The 14,903-nt window shown below is 42.9% G+C and overlaps 1 protein-coding gene across 3 annotated transcripts in view; it reads right to left on the minus strand.

The window, feature by feature from the left end:
• Window positions 1-14,903, minus strand: part of Camsap1 (calmodulin regulated spectrin associated protein 1) — a 68,477-nt gene that overhangs the window by 30,642 nt on the left and 22,932 nt on the right. The window contains exons 4-6 of one of the 3 annotated variants that reach the window (XM_075985449.1): window positions 3,939-4,019; window positions 2,964-2,996; window positions 385-526 (exon numbers count right to left, since the gene is read on the minus strand). In XM_075985449.1, the coding sequence (XP_075841564.1) occupies window positions 385-526; window positions 2,964-2,996; window positions 3,939-4,019 (256 nt within the window). Of the gene's footprint in view, window positions 1-384; window positions 527-2,963; window positions 2,997-3,938; window positions 4,020-14,903 lie in introns of those variants that run through there. The other 2 variants (XM_075985447.1, XM_075985450.1) reach the window with 2 other exon arrangements.

Below are 14,903 nucleotides of genomic sequence, written 5' to 3' on the forward strand. Positions count from 1 at the left end.
TATTTTTGGTCTGACAAGGGGTCTCATTTATTCAGCCCAGGCTGATCTTGGTCAAAACTCAGCCTACCAAATGCCAGAATTACAGGTGTGTGCCACCCTGTCTGGCTTACTTTCTAGGTGTTTCAAAATAAGGAAGGATTTTAAATCTCACTCACTCTGAAACAGAGGCAAAGTCACAAAATACAATGACATATTATCCAAATATCAATGGGCAATTTCCACATCACATACGATGCAGAGATACTTGGTCTCTCGGCATTTCTAGGTATGTGGTAGTATGCCAGCTGATACAGGGACTCCATACTAATTCCTTGGGTTTTCCTTACATATTAAATGCACACTGTTCCCTTTCAGGTCTGTTCAGGGGAAGCATTCTCCACTCACCATCCAGTTTCATCTGCTCTGGGCAATAATAGTGAACCACCGCTAAGAGAGCAGCGCCATCACTGCCGTCTCTCATCAAGTCCTCCAACAACGGGAAGTAGGGTGACTGCCTAGCGGAAAGGTGCTCTCGCCGATAGCGGACCTGCAGTTGATAAAAGGAAAATGGTCTCTGCGTGTGAGATCACTTCACCCTGTGTATGTTATAGGCACACTGCTAGAGTAAGATTTACACCAAGCCTAGAGCCACATAAAGACCAACTGTTATTGCCTAGAAAAATTAAGACTGTGTGGATGATATCCTCTGTCCAGAATAAACAAGTCAGATCCAGGACTGGGGTCCATGGGTACACTGGATGGCAGAGATCCACTGCTAACACTACCAGGGCCAGTCTAACTCTAAACTGACTCTGGCAGTGGACACACATGGGAAGGAGACAAAATGCACATCTACACTATTATAAGCCAATGCATTACAAACTAATGAGAAACAAGTTAAACAGTGAGCATTCAGAGGTTGAAAGACCCAAGCTACAGGCACTTTTCTAAGTATTATCAAGATTAGCATTGATCATTAATAAAATAGCATTAATTGATTGCTTGAGAAATTTCAGAAACCAGGTTCAACAAATTTCTCACATTTCCACGCCAGTCACCAAGAACTGCAAGAGAAACATCAGGACTAAAACCTGCAAGATCATCAAGCAAATGCCAGGCCGAGGCTCCCTCATGTTCACACCTGAGGAAGCCTCCTGTCAGTATTCTAAGCACCATAGTCCAAGCCTCTCTGCCCATGGTCAGAGAGAACTTAGCAAAGAGGGCTGCTCAGTGAAGAGACAACTACCCCAGAGCTGCAGTGTACTGCTCGTCTGTGTCAGTGCTCAGGGCAGGATAACCACCAGTCACATTTCCTCCAGAGGGGGCACATACACAACAGAAACTAAAAAAGAAGAAAGCCAGCACCTGTCTATAACAAGAACTGTTGGTTTCTGAGAGTTCTGCAGGTGAATCCAAATCAAAAAATCATCTTAGAATCTAGACTTCAAGCTGATGCCTCTACAGAAATTCGAAATAACCAGTAGTGATGCTTGCCAGAAAACACAACAGATCCCCTAGGATTTAGCAACAAGGCTTGTTTTGTGTTGATTGTATATTCCAACATACATTTTAACTTGTTTCTCAGAGCCCATGACATGTACTATCACAGGGAACCCGCCTCATACTGTACCACACGTGCAAAGTCCACCGGTTCCAGCATGCAATGCATCACAGCATGCTCCAGGCCAGGCTTTCACGGAGAGAGCAGACAGGGAGTGAGCAGGCATGCAGTAAAGCAAATGATTTCTTGAGTAAAGATGGATGGTATGGGTAAAAATTAGGCTGACACTGAACTACAGGGGCTCAGGAGGCTCACATGACTATTTTGCTCACCTACAGCTTCAAACTTTTATTGTGAAACGTTCAGATAAAACCCATAATCTGTTAATCTTTACCACACTTTTTCTTATTGGTCTATTTACTAAACATCACTATAGGACACCCACAGCCTCTCTAACAAAGGCAAGATAAGGGAAATTAATTTTGGTTATATTTCTCTTTTTTCATGAAACTTATCTGAAACCAAACCTCTCTGACACCTGAGTTTGTGAGCCTTTACCTTAGTCAAACTCAGGACTCAAACACCCGTTAAGCATGCCTTCTCCTTCTAACACATCATCAGGCAGTACAACCTACGATTACATAAGCTTTTTGTAGCCCACAGCCATGGGTCCAAGTGAGAACCCAAAGGACAATCTGGGCCAAATAATGAAGCTACAGGATCCAAGCAATCAAAGGGCACATTCAAAACCATCTGCAAAGAGATATGTGCCCAAAAGTTCACATGAAAAGGCACCACTTGGCACCAGGCATATAAGGGCAATGACAAACCGGCCCACTTCCAGAATTGGTCACCAGTGAGGTACTGCTGAAATTACTAAATATAATCCTGGTTTCTAAAATTTGTATTAAAATTATTTCAGTAGCCCTGCATCTGAACTGACCTAACTCAGATCGCAGAATCTGAGTTGACTTCCATATAGGCCTGAGGGATGGTAACAAGGAACCATATCAAGACACACCAGCAAGAGTACTTTCTGCAGCCCGCCTGTGCCCTCAGTGGGGGAACACCTTCCCAACCTGACAGCCTAGAATATAGGTAGTAGGAAAGGTCACGGTAGATACCACCTCTCAGGCAAAGTAGCAGCAGGAAAAAAGGTTAAGGATTGATGCCAGTCACTAGGTCACCGTCAGACTCTTGAGATCTACAAGAAAAGACTGTTTCCTGTCAGCTATGCTACACTGGTTACTTAGAGATCACTTAGAACCTGGGGAAAATGGACATGGCAATTCCAAAGTGCCACATAACAAAGCCCATCAGCGTGGCCAGCAGGGCTCATGCTAGAGAAGATGTAACACAACCCCCAGGTGGACATTTAAACAAACAAACAAAAACCCAGTCTTGAGTGCGAGCAATTTAATGGAAGCGCATGATGGCAACAAGATGGCTTTGCAGATTGCGCCTGGTGGCCTGGGTCACTTACGGGTACTAACTTCCAATACCACTTGGAGGGAGACTGCTCAGGAAGCGGGAAGGAAGGTGGAAAGGAATGTCAGCACTGTAGGTCCAGGCGTGGCCATGACACACATGCTCACACGAAGAGGTGGAGATAGCCTCTGGTAAGCAAAGGCTTTCCAGTGTGCATGACCTCAGTCGATCACAATACCAGTCAATTCAACTGGAAGATAACTTTTCCCCTTCACAACTCTATCCTTCACAACAGCAAAGAATAGTTCCACACTTGACAAAGTCAGGGACCAGGCTAGAGTTCTGCTCCCTTTGTCTATGCCCATGTGTGTCTGTCCCATCCAAGGATTAGGCAGGCACTCAACCCAACTGACCAGAGCTGGACAATATAGAGAGAAAACCACAAGGGGGAGAATACATGTTGCTCTCAGCAGTAAAACTGTGTCAACAGTCAGGCACTCCTGTGTACACCCCACTGACTGTAACACATGGCCTTGGCAAAAGAGAAAATGGCCAGAAATGAGGCCAAAGCCAGAATGTGGGATGAACACACCCATCTGCACCCATTCCAAGGTACACACTTTCCACTGGCTCCAGACACTGGGCTTCAGACCCCCACCGGCCTCATGAAACCTAACAGGCCATCTCAAGAATCTGCCAAGGCACAGCTACTACAGTTGTTTTCTGCTCAATCTCTTACCTTCAGAAGTTCACTCTCAGCTCAGGCTACATTGTTTCCATTATTGATCCTCCCAAGTCCTCCCAGAATACCCCCTGTTCAAACTATGAACCCTTTTTGGGGGTAGGGACAGAAGACAGGCTGCCCATGGTAACGCCTAATTGAAGCATTGAGAATCAGCCACCAGTAGAATCTAAGAGACTAGCTTGCTTGGAATGACAAAAATATAGAATGAGCAAGTAGAAACAGACATAATTCTTTACTACTAACATTAACTTAATGTGTTCTGAAGAAATTAAATTTACCCTTTACCTTTTGATGGGCAGGACTTTCCAGTGGCTGCTGTTTTAATTTGACTTCTTTCTCTGTTATCTCTCTCATTTTAAGATTTACCTAAGACAGAAGGAAAATGCATTAAGAAGGCCACTGCTCCCCCATGTCATCCCCTATATCTCCATTTCATCACCAGGAGATCCAGAGCACCTACTGTTAACTCTTAAGACACAAGTGCTATCAGGTCAATTACAAAGATGTAAAAAACAGTTGGATTCCATGTGATCCAAGATTTACCAGGACTCACAGGGTCAGCCTGCTCCTGCAAAGAAATCACTGTGCCTCCAAACACCAGTACAAGGCTCTTCCCTCTCCACTGTGGTCATGAAGGTCAGACCCCGTGCACACTGTGTACACAGCTGTCTGCTGACAACCCGTAACAATCTACCTAATCTTGGGTCACATCTGACCAGAGAAAGTCAACACAAAACAAAGTTCAACTATAAAACCCAAGCAGTACATCCCTAAAAAAAAAAAAAAAAAAAAACAGAAACTTAAGTAATCTCTCTTGAAATTAAGATAGTATCAAATTTCTGTTTATACTGGGTCAGTGAGCTAGTTCAGCAGATAAAGCAGCTGTCACTCTAGTCTAGTATCTAGAGTTCAATCCCTGGAACCCATATAAAGACAGAAGGAGAGAGAACAAGCTCCACAAAGTTGTCCTCTGGCTACAACATGCCTGTTGTGTCATATGTGCACCCACACGTAATCCTGCACACAAAAATAATGCCTTAATTTGTATTTATAAAATAATAATTTTATTTTGTAAAAATACACATTAATGCCTAGAAGTGGTCAGAGTGATAGTTAGGTAAAAATGTGCATGACTAAGTGGCTCATCAACAAATAAAAAACAGTATTTGAACTACTCTGTAATACGAATAATAAAAACCCAGAGACAGATATTAGGGTTCAACATGAAGATCAGAAAAGCTAAACAGCCAACCACTGGCTCTTACCTCTACCTCAAACCAAAATGGCAATCCTGCCTCTAGGAAATCTCAGAATGAGACTGAGCAGAGACCTGTCTCCTCCTGTTTTATATTCCTTTCTAGGGCTGGAATTAAAGACATGCAGCACTACCGCCTGGCTTCTATGGCTAACTAGTGTGGCTACTGGAATTAAAGGTGTGCCAAACCACTGCCTGGTCTGTATGGCTGACCAGTGTGGCTGTTTTACTCTCTGATATTCAGGCAAGCTTTATTTATTAAAATACAAATGAAATACCACTACATTACATAACATCAAGAAGGTAGAAAAATCTCTTTAAAACTAAGATAAAGGGGCTAGAGAGAGAGCTCAGTAGTAAAAAGCACTAGCTTTTGTAGATGACCCTGGGTTTAAGTTCCAGCACTCACATAGTAGTTTACAACTGCTTATCTCTGCCCCACACAGGGTAAGGCCATAGGTGCACACAGTCTGTCTGTCTGTCTGTCTGTCTGTCTGTCTGTCTCTATGTGTGTACCTGTGCTTGTGCTCACAGTGCCACAGTACACACATGGAGGTCAGAAGACAACTTACAGGAAGCAGTTCTCTCCTACCATGTGGATAAGGACCAGTCTCAGGTTGGCAGACTTGGCAGCAAGGACCCTTATCTGATAAGTCATCTTACCAAGCTAATAGTCAGATTTTTGAAGGAGAGGAAAGCCACTCACAAAAACTAGATGAGGTGGCTAGTGCCTGCTGTCATCTCAGCCCTTGGGAGATGCAGGCAGAAAGACCAGAAGTTCAAGGTCTTCCTCAGCTACAAAGTTGAGTTCCAAACTAGTCTTGGATATATGTGGCCCTTATTATTACATATATAAAAAAATTTTTAAAGTACTACATAAAATTCTATCTTTGTACCTAAAATGTAAATTAATTTTGTATTTTAAAGGAAAACATACATTATTTTCAGAATCAAGGAGAATAACCACGGCAAAGCAAACCAAGTGTCTGCTGGGAGCCATACGGCCCAGAAAGCACAGGGGAGAGCATAGCAGCTAGGGCAGGAGTGGGCTGAGAGACAGACAGGAGGGGAAGAGAGCTTACAAGACACATACCCCACATTCTGAGGGGGAAGTAAAGCTGACCATGAGAATAGATACTGACTTTTAAAAAATATAATTGGGGCAAGAATTGTCATCTCAGCCCCCAGTGCCTCCTCTTCACCCAAAGACAGACGCTGCCAACCACTGTCTATATCCAGCTGTAGTAGCACCTGAAAAAAAATGTCTATTAAGTCTCTTCCAGGAAGCCAAGGCTCAGTGAATTCACACCTAGTCTATAAAAACCACTGCAGGAGTTACTAGGTGGGAAGGAAACTGTAGCTGGAAATGTGCAAGTATAGCCAGTTCTCCAAATGGGACCCAGGGACACCTAGAAATCAGAGATCCTGCTGGGATTACACTAGGCAAGGTAGTGCACGAAGCTAATCCCAGCACTTGGGAGTTTGAGGTAAGACTGCTGAGAGCTTGAGGCCCAGTCTGAGCCACATAGTGAGTTCCAGGCCAACCTAGAATAGCAAAATCCTGTCTCTTAAAAAAGGGAGGGATTGGTATAACTCAGTCAGTAGAGTGTCTAATATTCACAAGGCCCTGGGTTCAATTCCTGGTACCACATAAAACTAGGTATAACCCTTGGGGTATGAAGGCAAGAGAACTAGTGGTTCAAATTCATCTTCAACTATACAACAATAACCAGTATGAGACTAGCCTGGGATATGCGATACCCCATTTCAAGATATAAATATAGGCACACACCTTTAATCCAAGCACTTGGGAGGCAAAGACAGACAGATCTCTGTGAGTTCAAGACTTGCCTGATCTACAGAGTGAGTTCCAGGACAGCCAAAGTTATAGAGAGAGAGACCCTGAATCAATCAATTAATCAGTCAACCAATAAATAACCAAGCAAGCAAACAAACCAAAAGTAAATAAAAATATATACAAGTTAGGGAGATGGCTCAGTAAGTCCCAGTGTTGAAAGAGGGGGAAGGTGGAAGCTGGTTAGCAAGAAGGCTCAGTGAGTAAAGACACTTGCTACCAAGCCTAACAATACGAGTTCAATCCCTGGGACCCACATAGTAGAATTAGAGAGTCAACTTTCACAAGTTGTCCTCTGACCTCTGTATGGCACCATTAGCACAAGCACACATACTTTTATATACAGACAGATAAAATGTAATTTCTTGGGCTGGAGAGATGGCTCAGTAGTTAAGAGCACTGGCTGCTCTTCCAGAGGTCCTGAGTTCAGTTCCCAGCAAACACATGGTGGCTCACAACCATCTGTAATGAGATCTGGTGCCCTCCTCTGGTGTTTGCGCATACATGGAGGCAGGGTTGTATACATAATCAATAAATAAGTCTTTAAAAAATGTGATTTCTTTTAAGTTAAGCATGACTAGGTGCACCTGTGGCTGCAGACCACCAGACCCTGAATCTCCTGTCAACAAAATGTTTTCTTCTGCTCTGAGCAGACTGCAGCTGCTCTGAGCTCAAGACCCTGATGGCAGGGGAATGCTTTCTGATGGGTCTGCAACTGAAAGATCCTGAGAGCTGGGGCGTGGCCAGAGCACAATATAAGCTGCCCTTGAACACAATAAAGGAGGCATTCTTGCTTCAAGGAAGACCTGTGTCACTGTCTGTGTGTGTATGTTTAAATCTCCAGGCCCTTGCCCAACTCGAGAACTGTCTCATAATGTGTAGTACCATAGTACACGTAGTACAGGCCAACAGTACATGTGGCCCCAACACTGTGGGAGGCAAAGAGAAGAGGATCACTGTAGGCCAACCAGTCTAGCCAAAACCAGGTTAAATGAGAGACCCTGTGACACGGGGATAAGGAAAGAAGAGAAGAAATAACAGACATCTTCCTCTGGTCTCATTGTACACCTGCACTTAACAATATTCAATGCCCCTCCAACAAAGAGAATATCTTCTTAAAATATCAAGACTCTCTTTGTCTTTTTGCAGTGTGGACACCACATGGTCTTTGTGAAGTGCTGTTTCTTCACAACCAGGAAGGGCACAAGAACCAGAAAGCATTGGTCAGCAGCAGCCCCCACAGCAACAACCACAGCTAGTACAAAATAACAGAAAACAAAATAAACAAATGACTGCTGAAAATAAAAGAACTAACTGGATGGGGCTGCCATAAAATGAATTAGACAACGACAGACTCCTAGGAGAAAAATATGTCTCCTATTACCGTGAATATATCACTCTGGTCACAGTAGCCCCTGGCAACCTAACAATGCACGTCATAACCTACAGCAACCCCTATGAAATATTGGAGAACTACAGGTAACCCAAAGAAAGAAAGGAGGGAAGGTTTTAAAAAAAAAAAAAGATGAGATAACCAGACATCAGGCCAGATGGTAAAATTCAGACACATGAACAGTAACACTAATCTAACTGGTCTAAACACTCTAATACAAGCCAGAGGCTATCAAATGAATAAATGAGGATGGCTAACTACAGTGTGTTCAAGAATCCTCTTAAACAAAAAGACAACAGAGCAAAAGGGCTGGGTACAGTGGCGCACACCTTTAATACCAGCATTCATGAGGCAGAGGCAGGTAGATTCTGTTGAGTTTGGGGCCAGCCTGGCCTACATAATAAGTTCTAGGCAAGCCAGGCTATATAATGAGATAAACACACACACATACACAAACAAGTACAAAGAAGGAAAGAGGTAAAGCACAGGCACAATACTGTTCACAAGGCAGCTAGAAAAAATACTGGGTTCTAAACACAGAAAGCCTCTGGGGACAAGGGCTATTTCTCACTTTTGATAGACACAGCTTAAAGACCAGGGGTTAACTTGTAAAAATGTACAAACCCTAATAACAGACTGAACCTATGAAGAGCAGAGCTGACAAAATGAAGCATGAAGTGGACAACACTGCAGCTCCTGTTCCCCTAGAGAATGACCCTCAGGAGTAGGAAGACTGTAACTAGTGAAGGTACCACCGGCTGCCAAGGGGACTCAGTCACCCCAGGGAATTCAAACCATACCACCAAATTAAACTAGAAATCACAAAGCAGGGGCTGGAGAGATGGCTCATCAGTTAACAGCAGATACTGCTCTTTAAGGATCTGAGTTTGGTTTCTAGCACTCACCACCACCTGTTACTCTAGCTCCAGGGATCCTATACCTCTGGCCTGAACAGGTACCTGCATTTGCATGCACATGCCCCACCCCCACCCCCGGGAGATACATAATAAAAATAATAAGAATAAATCTTTAAAAATAAAGCCCAAAATACAAAACTGTGTCTGGAATAAATTCCCTCCAAATATTAAAAATCAAACAAGTCTTTTCAGATAACCCACTAAACAAGAAACCACAAATGAAACAAAATAAAGGGAATGACGAAGCGCAGCATCGGTAAGTCCACGAGACAAAGCAAAGCACTGCTCCAGGGGATGCACCACACCTCATGGCCTCACACAGGAGAAGCGAGGCTCAAGTCTGAAGGAACTAGCTTTCTACCTTAACAATGTATGCAGAGAGTGTGTAATGCTTCCAATGGCTGAAACATTTAATTTTGCTTTTGTTTTTAGTGCTGAGACTAGAACCCAAGGCTTCCTGCACACTAGATAAGCATCTCTGCCCACTGTGCTACTTGCCCAGCCCCTAGAAACAAGGTTCATCTGCTCTCAGCCTAAAGATGAATACTTGACATTACAGATATGCTAACTGGATCTGACTATTACATGGTGCTAAACATCATTGCATAAATATGCTCAGTTGCTATGCACGAGTAACAATCAAGAGGTGAACACTGAGGCTAGGCCAGCAGAAATGCTGGGAACTCGAAGGGCAGCTTGGGCTAAAGAATTAGAACCTATCTCTAAAAAAATAAATTTAAGATAAGCCAGGCATTGTTGTGCTAGACAGGCGTGGTGGTGCATTCCTTTAATCCCAACACTCAGGAGGCAGAGGCAGGCAGAGTTGGAGGCCATGCTAGTCTACAAAGCAAGTTACAGGACAGTTAGGCCTGTTACACAGAGAAACTCTGTCGCAATAAATTAATTAATTAATTAAAGGTGAAACAAACAAAAAAAAAAGAAGATCAAGGTAAAAGAAGAAAATAAATATTAAATAGCAGAGACATGTAATGCTCGGAAGATAACTGCAGACCACCATCTGGGTCCTGAGGATTAGGGACAAACAAAATGCCGCCTTCTACCACTTCAACTCCACATTCTACAAGAGGTCCTAGCCAATTCCATAAGGGAAAAGGGTTTTTAAATTGTGCTTCTGTAGATTAGCAACAAGCAACTGGAAATGGAACTAAGAAACACCACTTGCAACACAACTCAAAACATTAAAATTCTGGGGATAAATTTCATGAAAAGGACAATGACTGCATTCCTCAACAGGGTAACACATCCATGTCCCCTCAAACTGATCTAGATTCAATGGATTCCCAATCAAAATCCCTACAAGTGCTTTTGTAGAAACGAACAAGTTGATTCTAAAAATTCGTGAGGACATGCAGATAACCTACTAGAGCTGAAACAATTTTTTCTTTAATAAGAATCCAGTTCAAAGACATGTGTTGTCCAAATTCAAGTCATTATTACATTCTACGGTTTGCATAAGCTGCACTCACCTCAAGTGACCATGGAACTAGTCACACCGTTCAATAGACAAGGAACACCTAGAGGCAGACTCCCATGTGCAGCTCAAATGGGTCCCAACGGAGCCGCTGCCACAGTAGCATGTAGAGGAAAGAAAAATCTCTGCTACGGGGAGACTCTAACTGCTCTCTGGGCAAAAAGAAGGCAGATTTCATCCCTTCCCTCCTCTTGCACAGTGGATAAACTCAAGGTGCATCAGAAAGCTCAAGGCAAAAGTGAAGACCACTAGAAGGAAGCAAGGGAGCAAATCCTTGAATCTTGGGGCAGTGCAGGAAACACTTAGCAAGAAAAATGTAAACTGGGCCTCAAAATTCCAGAAACCTTTGCTTTGGTACAGCAATTACTAAGAAATGATAAGAAGCCAAGACTAAGAAAATCACAACAGACAGTCCTAACAAGGTACACATACTCTTACAACTAGATTAAGACAAACAACCCAGTTAAAAACTGGTTTAAACCAAGAATGATATCACTCAGTTGTAATCACAACATTCAAGAGACTGAGGCAGGAAGACAGAAAGCTCAGGCCAGCTTAGGCTTCACAGAGTTCCAAGCCAGCTTCAACTACAAAGTAAGACCCTATCTCAAACACATAAACAAAATAAATAAAAGTTGTGTAAAACAGCCAAATAAGGATTTGCAAAAACATAAACATCAGGAAACACAAGAGATTCTACTACACAGCCACACACAAATGGCCCCAAATCAAAGACCAAGTGATCAAGTACTGATTAAGTTAGAGCCAAAAGATTTCTATCCTGTCCCTGAGTTTAAAAAGGTGTTCACTTAGAAAATATTCTAGCATTTCTTTTTTCTTAAAGACTTAACTAAATGTTGGGTGTGGAATAGGTCTTTAGTTCCAGCATCTGGTGTCAGAGGCAACTGGTGAGACTGAGGCCATCCTGGTCTAGTGAGACTCTGTCAAAACAATTTAACCAAGAGTGTTAAAATACACTCATCTGACCCAGCAATGCTACTAAGTATTTACTCAAAGAAAGAGTACCAGCATCCAGAGACACACACCCAAATGCCCCAGCAGCTTTATTCAAAATAGACAAAAACTGGAAAGCACCCAGATGTCCCTCAGCAGGTGACTGACAAATCATGGCACAATCACATAAAGAAATTCTACAAGACATAAACAGAACCAAACTACTTACAGCTACATTTGGTGCAGTGAAAGAAGTTACAATAACATTATAAACAAAACTTGGATGAAGCAAAACTAATCCCATTAAGAAAGCAGATGGGGAGGGGGGGACAGGTAGAGAGATAGTTCAGTGGTTAAGAGCACTAACTGCTCTTCCAGAGGACCTGGGTTCAATTTCCAGCATCTATATGGCAGCTCACAACTGTCTGTAACTTCAGTTCTAAGAAATTCAACACCCTCACAGACATACATACAGGCAAAAGGCAAAACACCAATGCACACAAAATTAGACAGATAGACTGATAGAAAGATAAAAGCAGATGGGTATGAGTCTGGGCCTGAGGGAGGGGCTGGCCGCAAAGGAGCCCAAGGCAGCATTCTACGAATGACAGAAAACTGCCTTGACTGTGGTGGCTATTTAAAGGATATCATCGCTTGTTAAAATGCAAGAAACCATGTCTATACGTGGCATGGTTCATTAGTTATGTTTCAGTAGAGTGAGTTTTAAATCACAGGCATCAGTAAAATCTTGGAGATGAGGATTCAGGAGGTGAAGTGCTTGCTATGCAAGCATGAAGACCTGAGTTCAGATTCCCAGCACCCAACAATCAATCAATCAATCTCAACTCTTCAGATGGAGATAGGATGACCTAAGAGAAATGGCCACACACTCTAGCCAATTAGGAAGCAACCCATTCAGTGTAAGCCCCTAGTTAAAAAAACTTGGGTGGCAAGATATTTACAACTTTTGACCTCTTGCTTCCATATGTAGTCATGCCAATGCACATACACACACGTATACACATGCAAACACATATATGCATATAATATATAACACACACACACCAAAAAAAGTTAAACGAACCCCAGAAAGATGGGTCAATGGTACAACTCAGAACACCTAGGAGGTAAGGAAACCCTAAGTGATCACCAGAGATGATTCAGGCCACCTTCAGCACAGAGAACCAAAATGATATACACCTGATCAGCTGTAGTCCTGTGCCAGATTTTCCACCCAAGATGCTCAATCACAGTAGAGGCTGTATCAACTACACCTCAAGCTAGGAGGAGAAAAAGAGTCCAAGATGGCAGAAATGCAGGCAGACTAGGTTTCCACTATCAAAGCTAGGGGAAGACAGGATCCCAGAGGGATGCCACAAGGAAAAAACTCAATACATTATACAGACCTCAACGCTGAAGCCTATGAGGCCCCTGTGAAGTTGTAGAGAAGACTCTAAGAATACACAAATGTGAAGGTTACAAGAGAGCTCCACTTTGCTGGATGCTGGACAATTCACCCTGGATGCAGAGTTGGGAGACCATTTAGCCAGAAAACACACTACATCTGATGACTCTGACCAAGGAAAAAGCCTACAATCTAGCAACCACTAGAGAAGCCACACCAGGGAAAACAAGTAAATAAGGACTGTAAGTTGCTGTGGAAATGCTAAAGAAATAGAAAACCATGAAATACAAATATTAGGTAAGAATGATGTTTATGAAAACTGAAGCAAGAAAAACAAACTGTGGTCCTAGAACAGGAATATGGTTGTATAAGCAGATACCAAAACACAGTAATTTAAATCTAATGGTGGAATGCCAATGTGTCTGTGACCCAAGAACAAGGGACAGAAATGGAGGGCTACGTGACAGTTGTGCATAATTTTCATAATCTCAAATCAGCACATTATGTCTACCATGAACAAATCAGAAGACAAAAAATATATTTTATTTACTTGGAATATGTATGTAGCCTGACATGATGGTGTTATGTCTGTGCGCCTGCCCAGGACCTAGGAAGCAGGAGTTCAAGGTCATCCTCAGCTACACAGCAAGTTCAAGGCCAACCCAGGTTACCTTTTTCCAAAAAGGGGGGGGGGATAGTTTAAATGTAATTGGCCCCCATAAGCTCATAAGGAATGTACTATTAGGAGGTGTGGCTCTGTTGTGGTAAGTATGGCTTGGTTGGAGGAACTGTAAAGGTAGGCTTTGAGGTCTCACACATGCTCAAGTCATACCCAGTGTCTCAGACCACTTCCTGTTGCCTGTGAGTCAAGATGTACAACACCCAGCTCCCTCTCCAGCACCATGTCTTCCTGCATACCACCATGTCGCACCATGATGGTAACAGACTACACCTTTGAAACTGTAAGCCACCCCAATTAAATGCTTTCCTTTATAAGAGTTACTGTGGTCATGGTGTCTCTTCACAGTGTCAGAAACCCTAACGAAGATGCAGGATTTGGTGGGGCGGGACGGGGGGGGGGGGGGGGGGGGGGAAGCTCAGTAGGTAGGTAAAATACTTGCTAAACAAGCATAAGCAACCAAATCAGATCCCCAAAAACTATAGTTATAGTTTCTTCTTTTTTTATTTAAAATAATTTTTATTTTCTGTGCATTGGTATTTTTGCGAGGGTGTCAGATCCCCTGGAGGTAGAGTTACTGGCAGTTGTAAGCTGCTATGTGGGTGCTGGGAAGTGAACCCAAGTCCTCTGGAAGAACTGCCAGCGATCTTAACCACTGAGTCATCTCTCCAGCCCCTAGTTATAATTTCTATTGCTGCGCTAAAACCCCATGATCAAAAGCAACTTGGGGAGGAAAGTATTTATTTCTTCTTATACTTCCAGGTAACAGTACATCACTGACGGAAGTCAGGGCAAGAACCTGGAAGAACTAAAGCAGAGGCTATGAAAGCATGCTACCTCCTGGCAGCATTGGCTTGCTCAGTCTGCTTTCTTATAGCACCAAGAATCACTAGAATCTCCCACATTAACCATCAATCAAGAAAATACACTAAAAGCTTGCCCTCAGGTCAATATAGTGGGGATATTTTTCCAAGTGAGGTCCTCTCTTGCAAAATGACTCTATCTTAGGTCACGATGCCCCTATAGCCAGCACAGTAGCAAGTGTTTGAAATCTGTGTTCCTACAGTAAAATGTGAGGTGGAGATCCAAAGATTTTGTCTCAAACAAGGTGGAAACAACACCTGAGGTTTTCTTCCACAGGCATGCATAAGTACATGTGTATACACACGTATACAGTGATAAAAATCAACCAATCACTCAAACACAGAAATACACAAGAAACTTGATCCCTCCCCAATAATTATTGGCAAAGATCATGAACAAGTATCTCAGATAAAAATGAAACCTCATTAGCTGTCAC

The sequence above is a fragment of the Microtus pennsylvanicus genome, chromosome 9 (assembly GCF_037038515.1).
Source record: "Microtus pennsylvanicus isolate mMicPen1 chromosome 9, mMicPen1.hap1, whole genome shotgun sequence".
Classification (NCBI taxonomy): Eukaryota; Metazoa; Chordata; class Mammalia; order Rodentia; family Cricetidae; genus Microtus; species Microtus pennsylvanicus.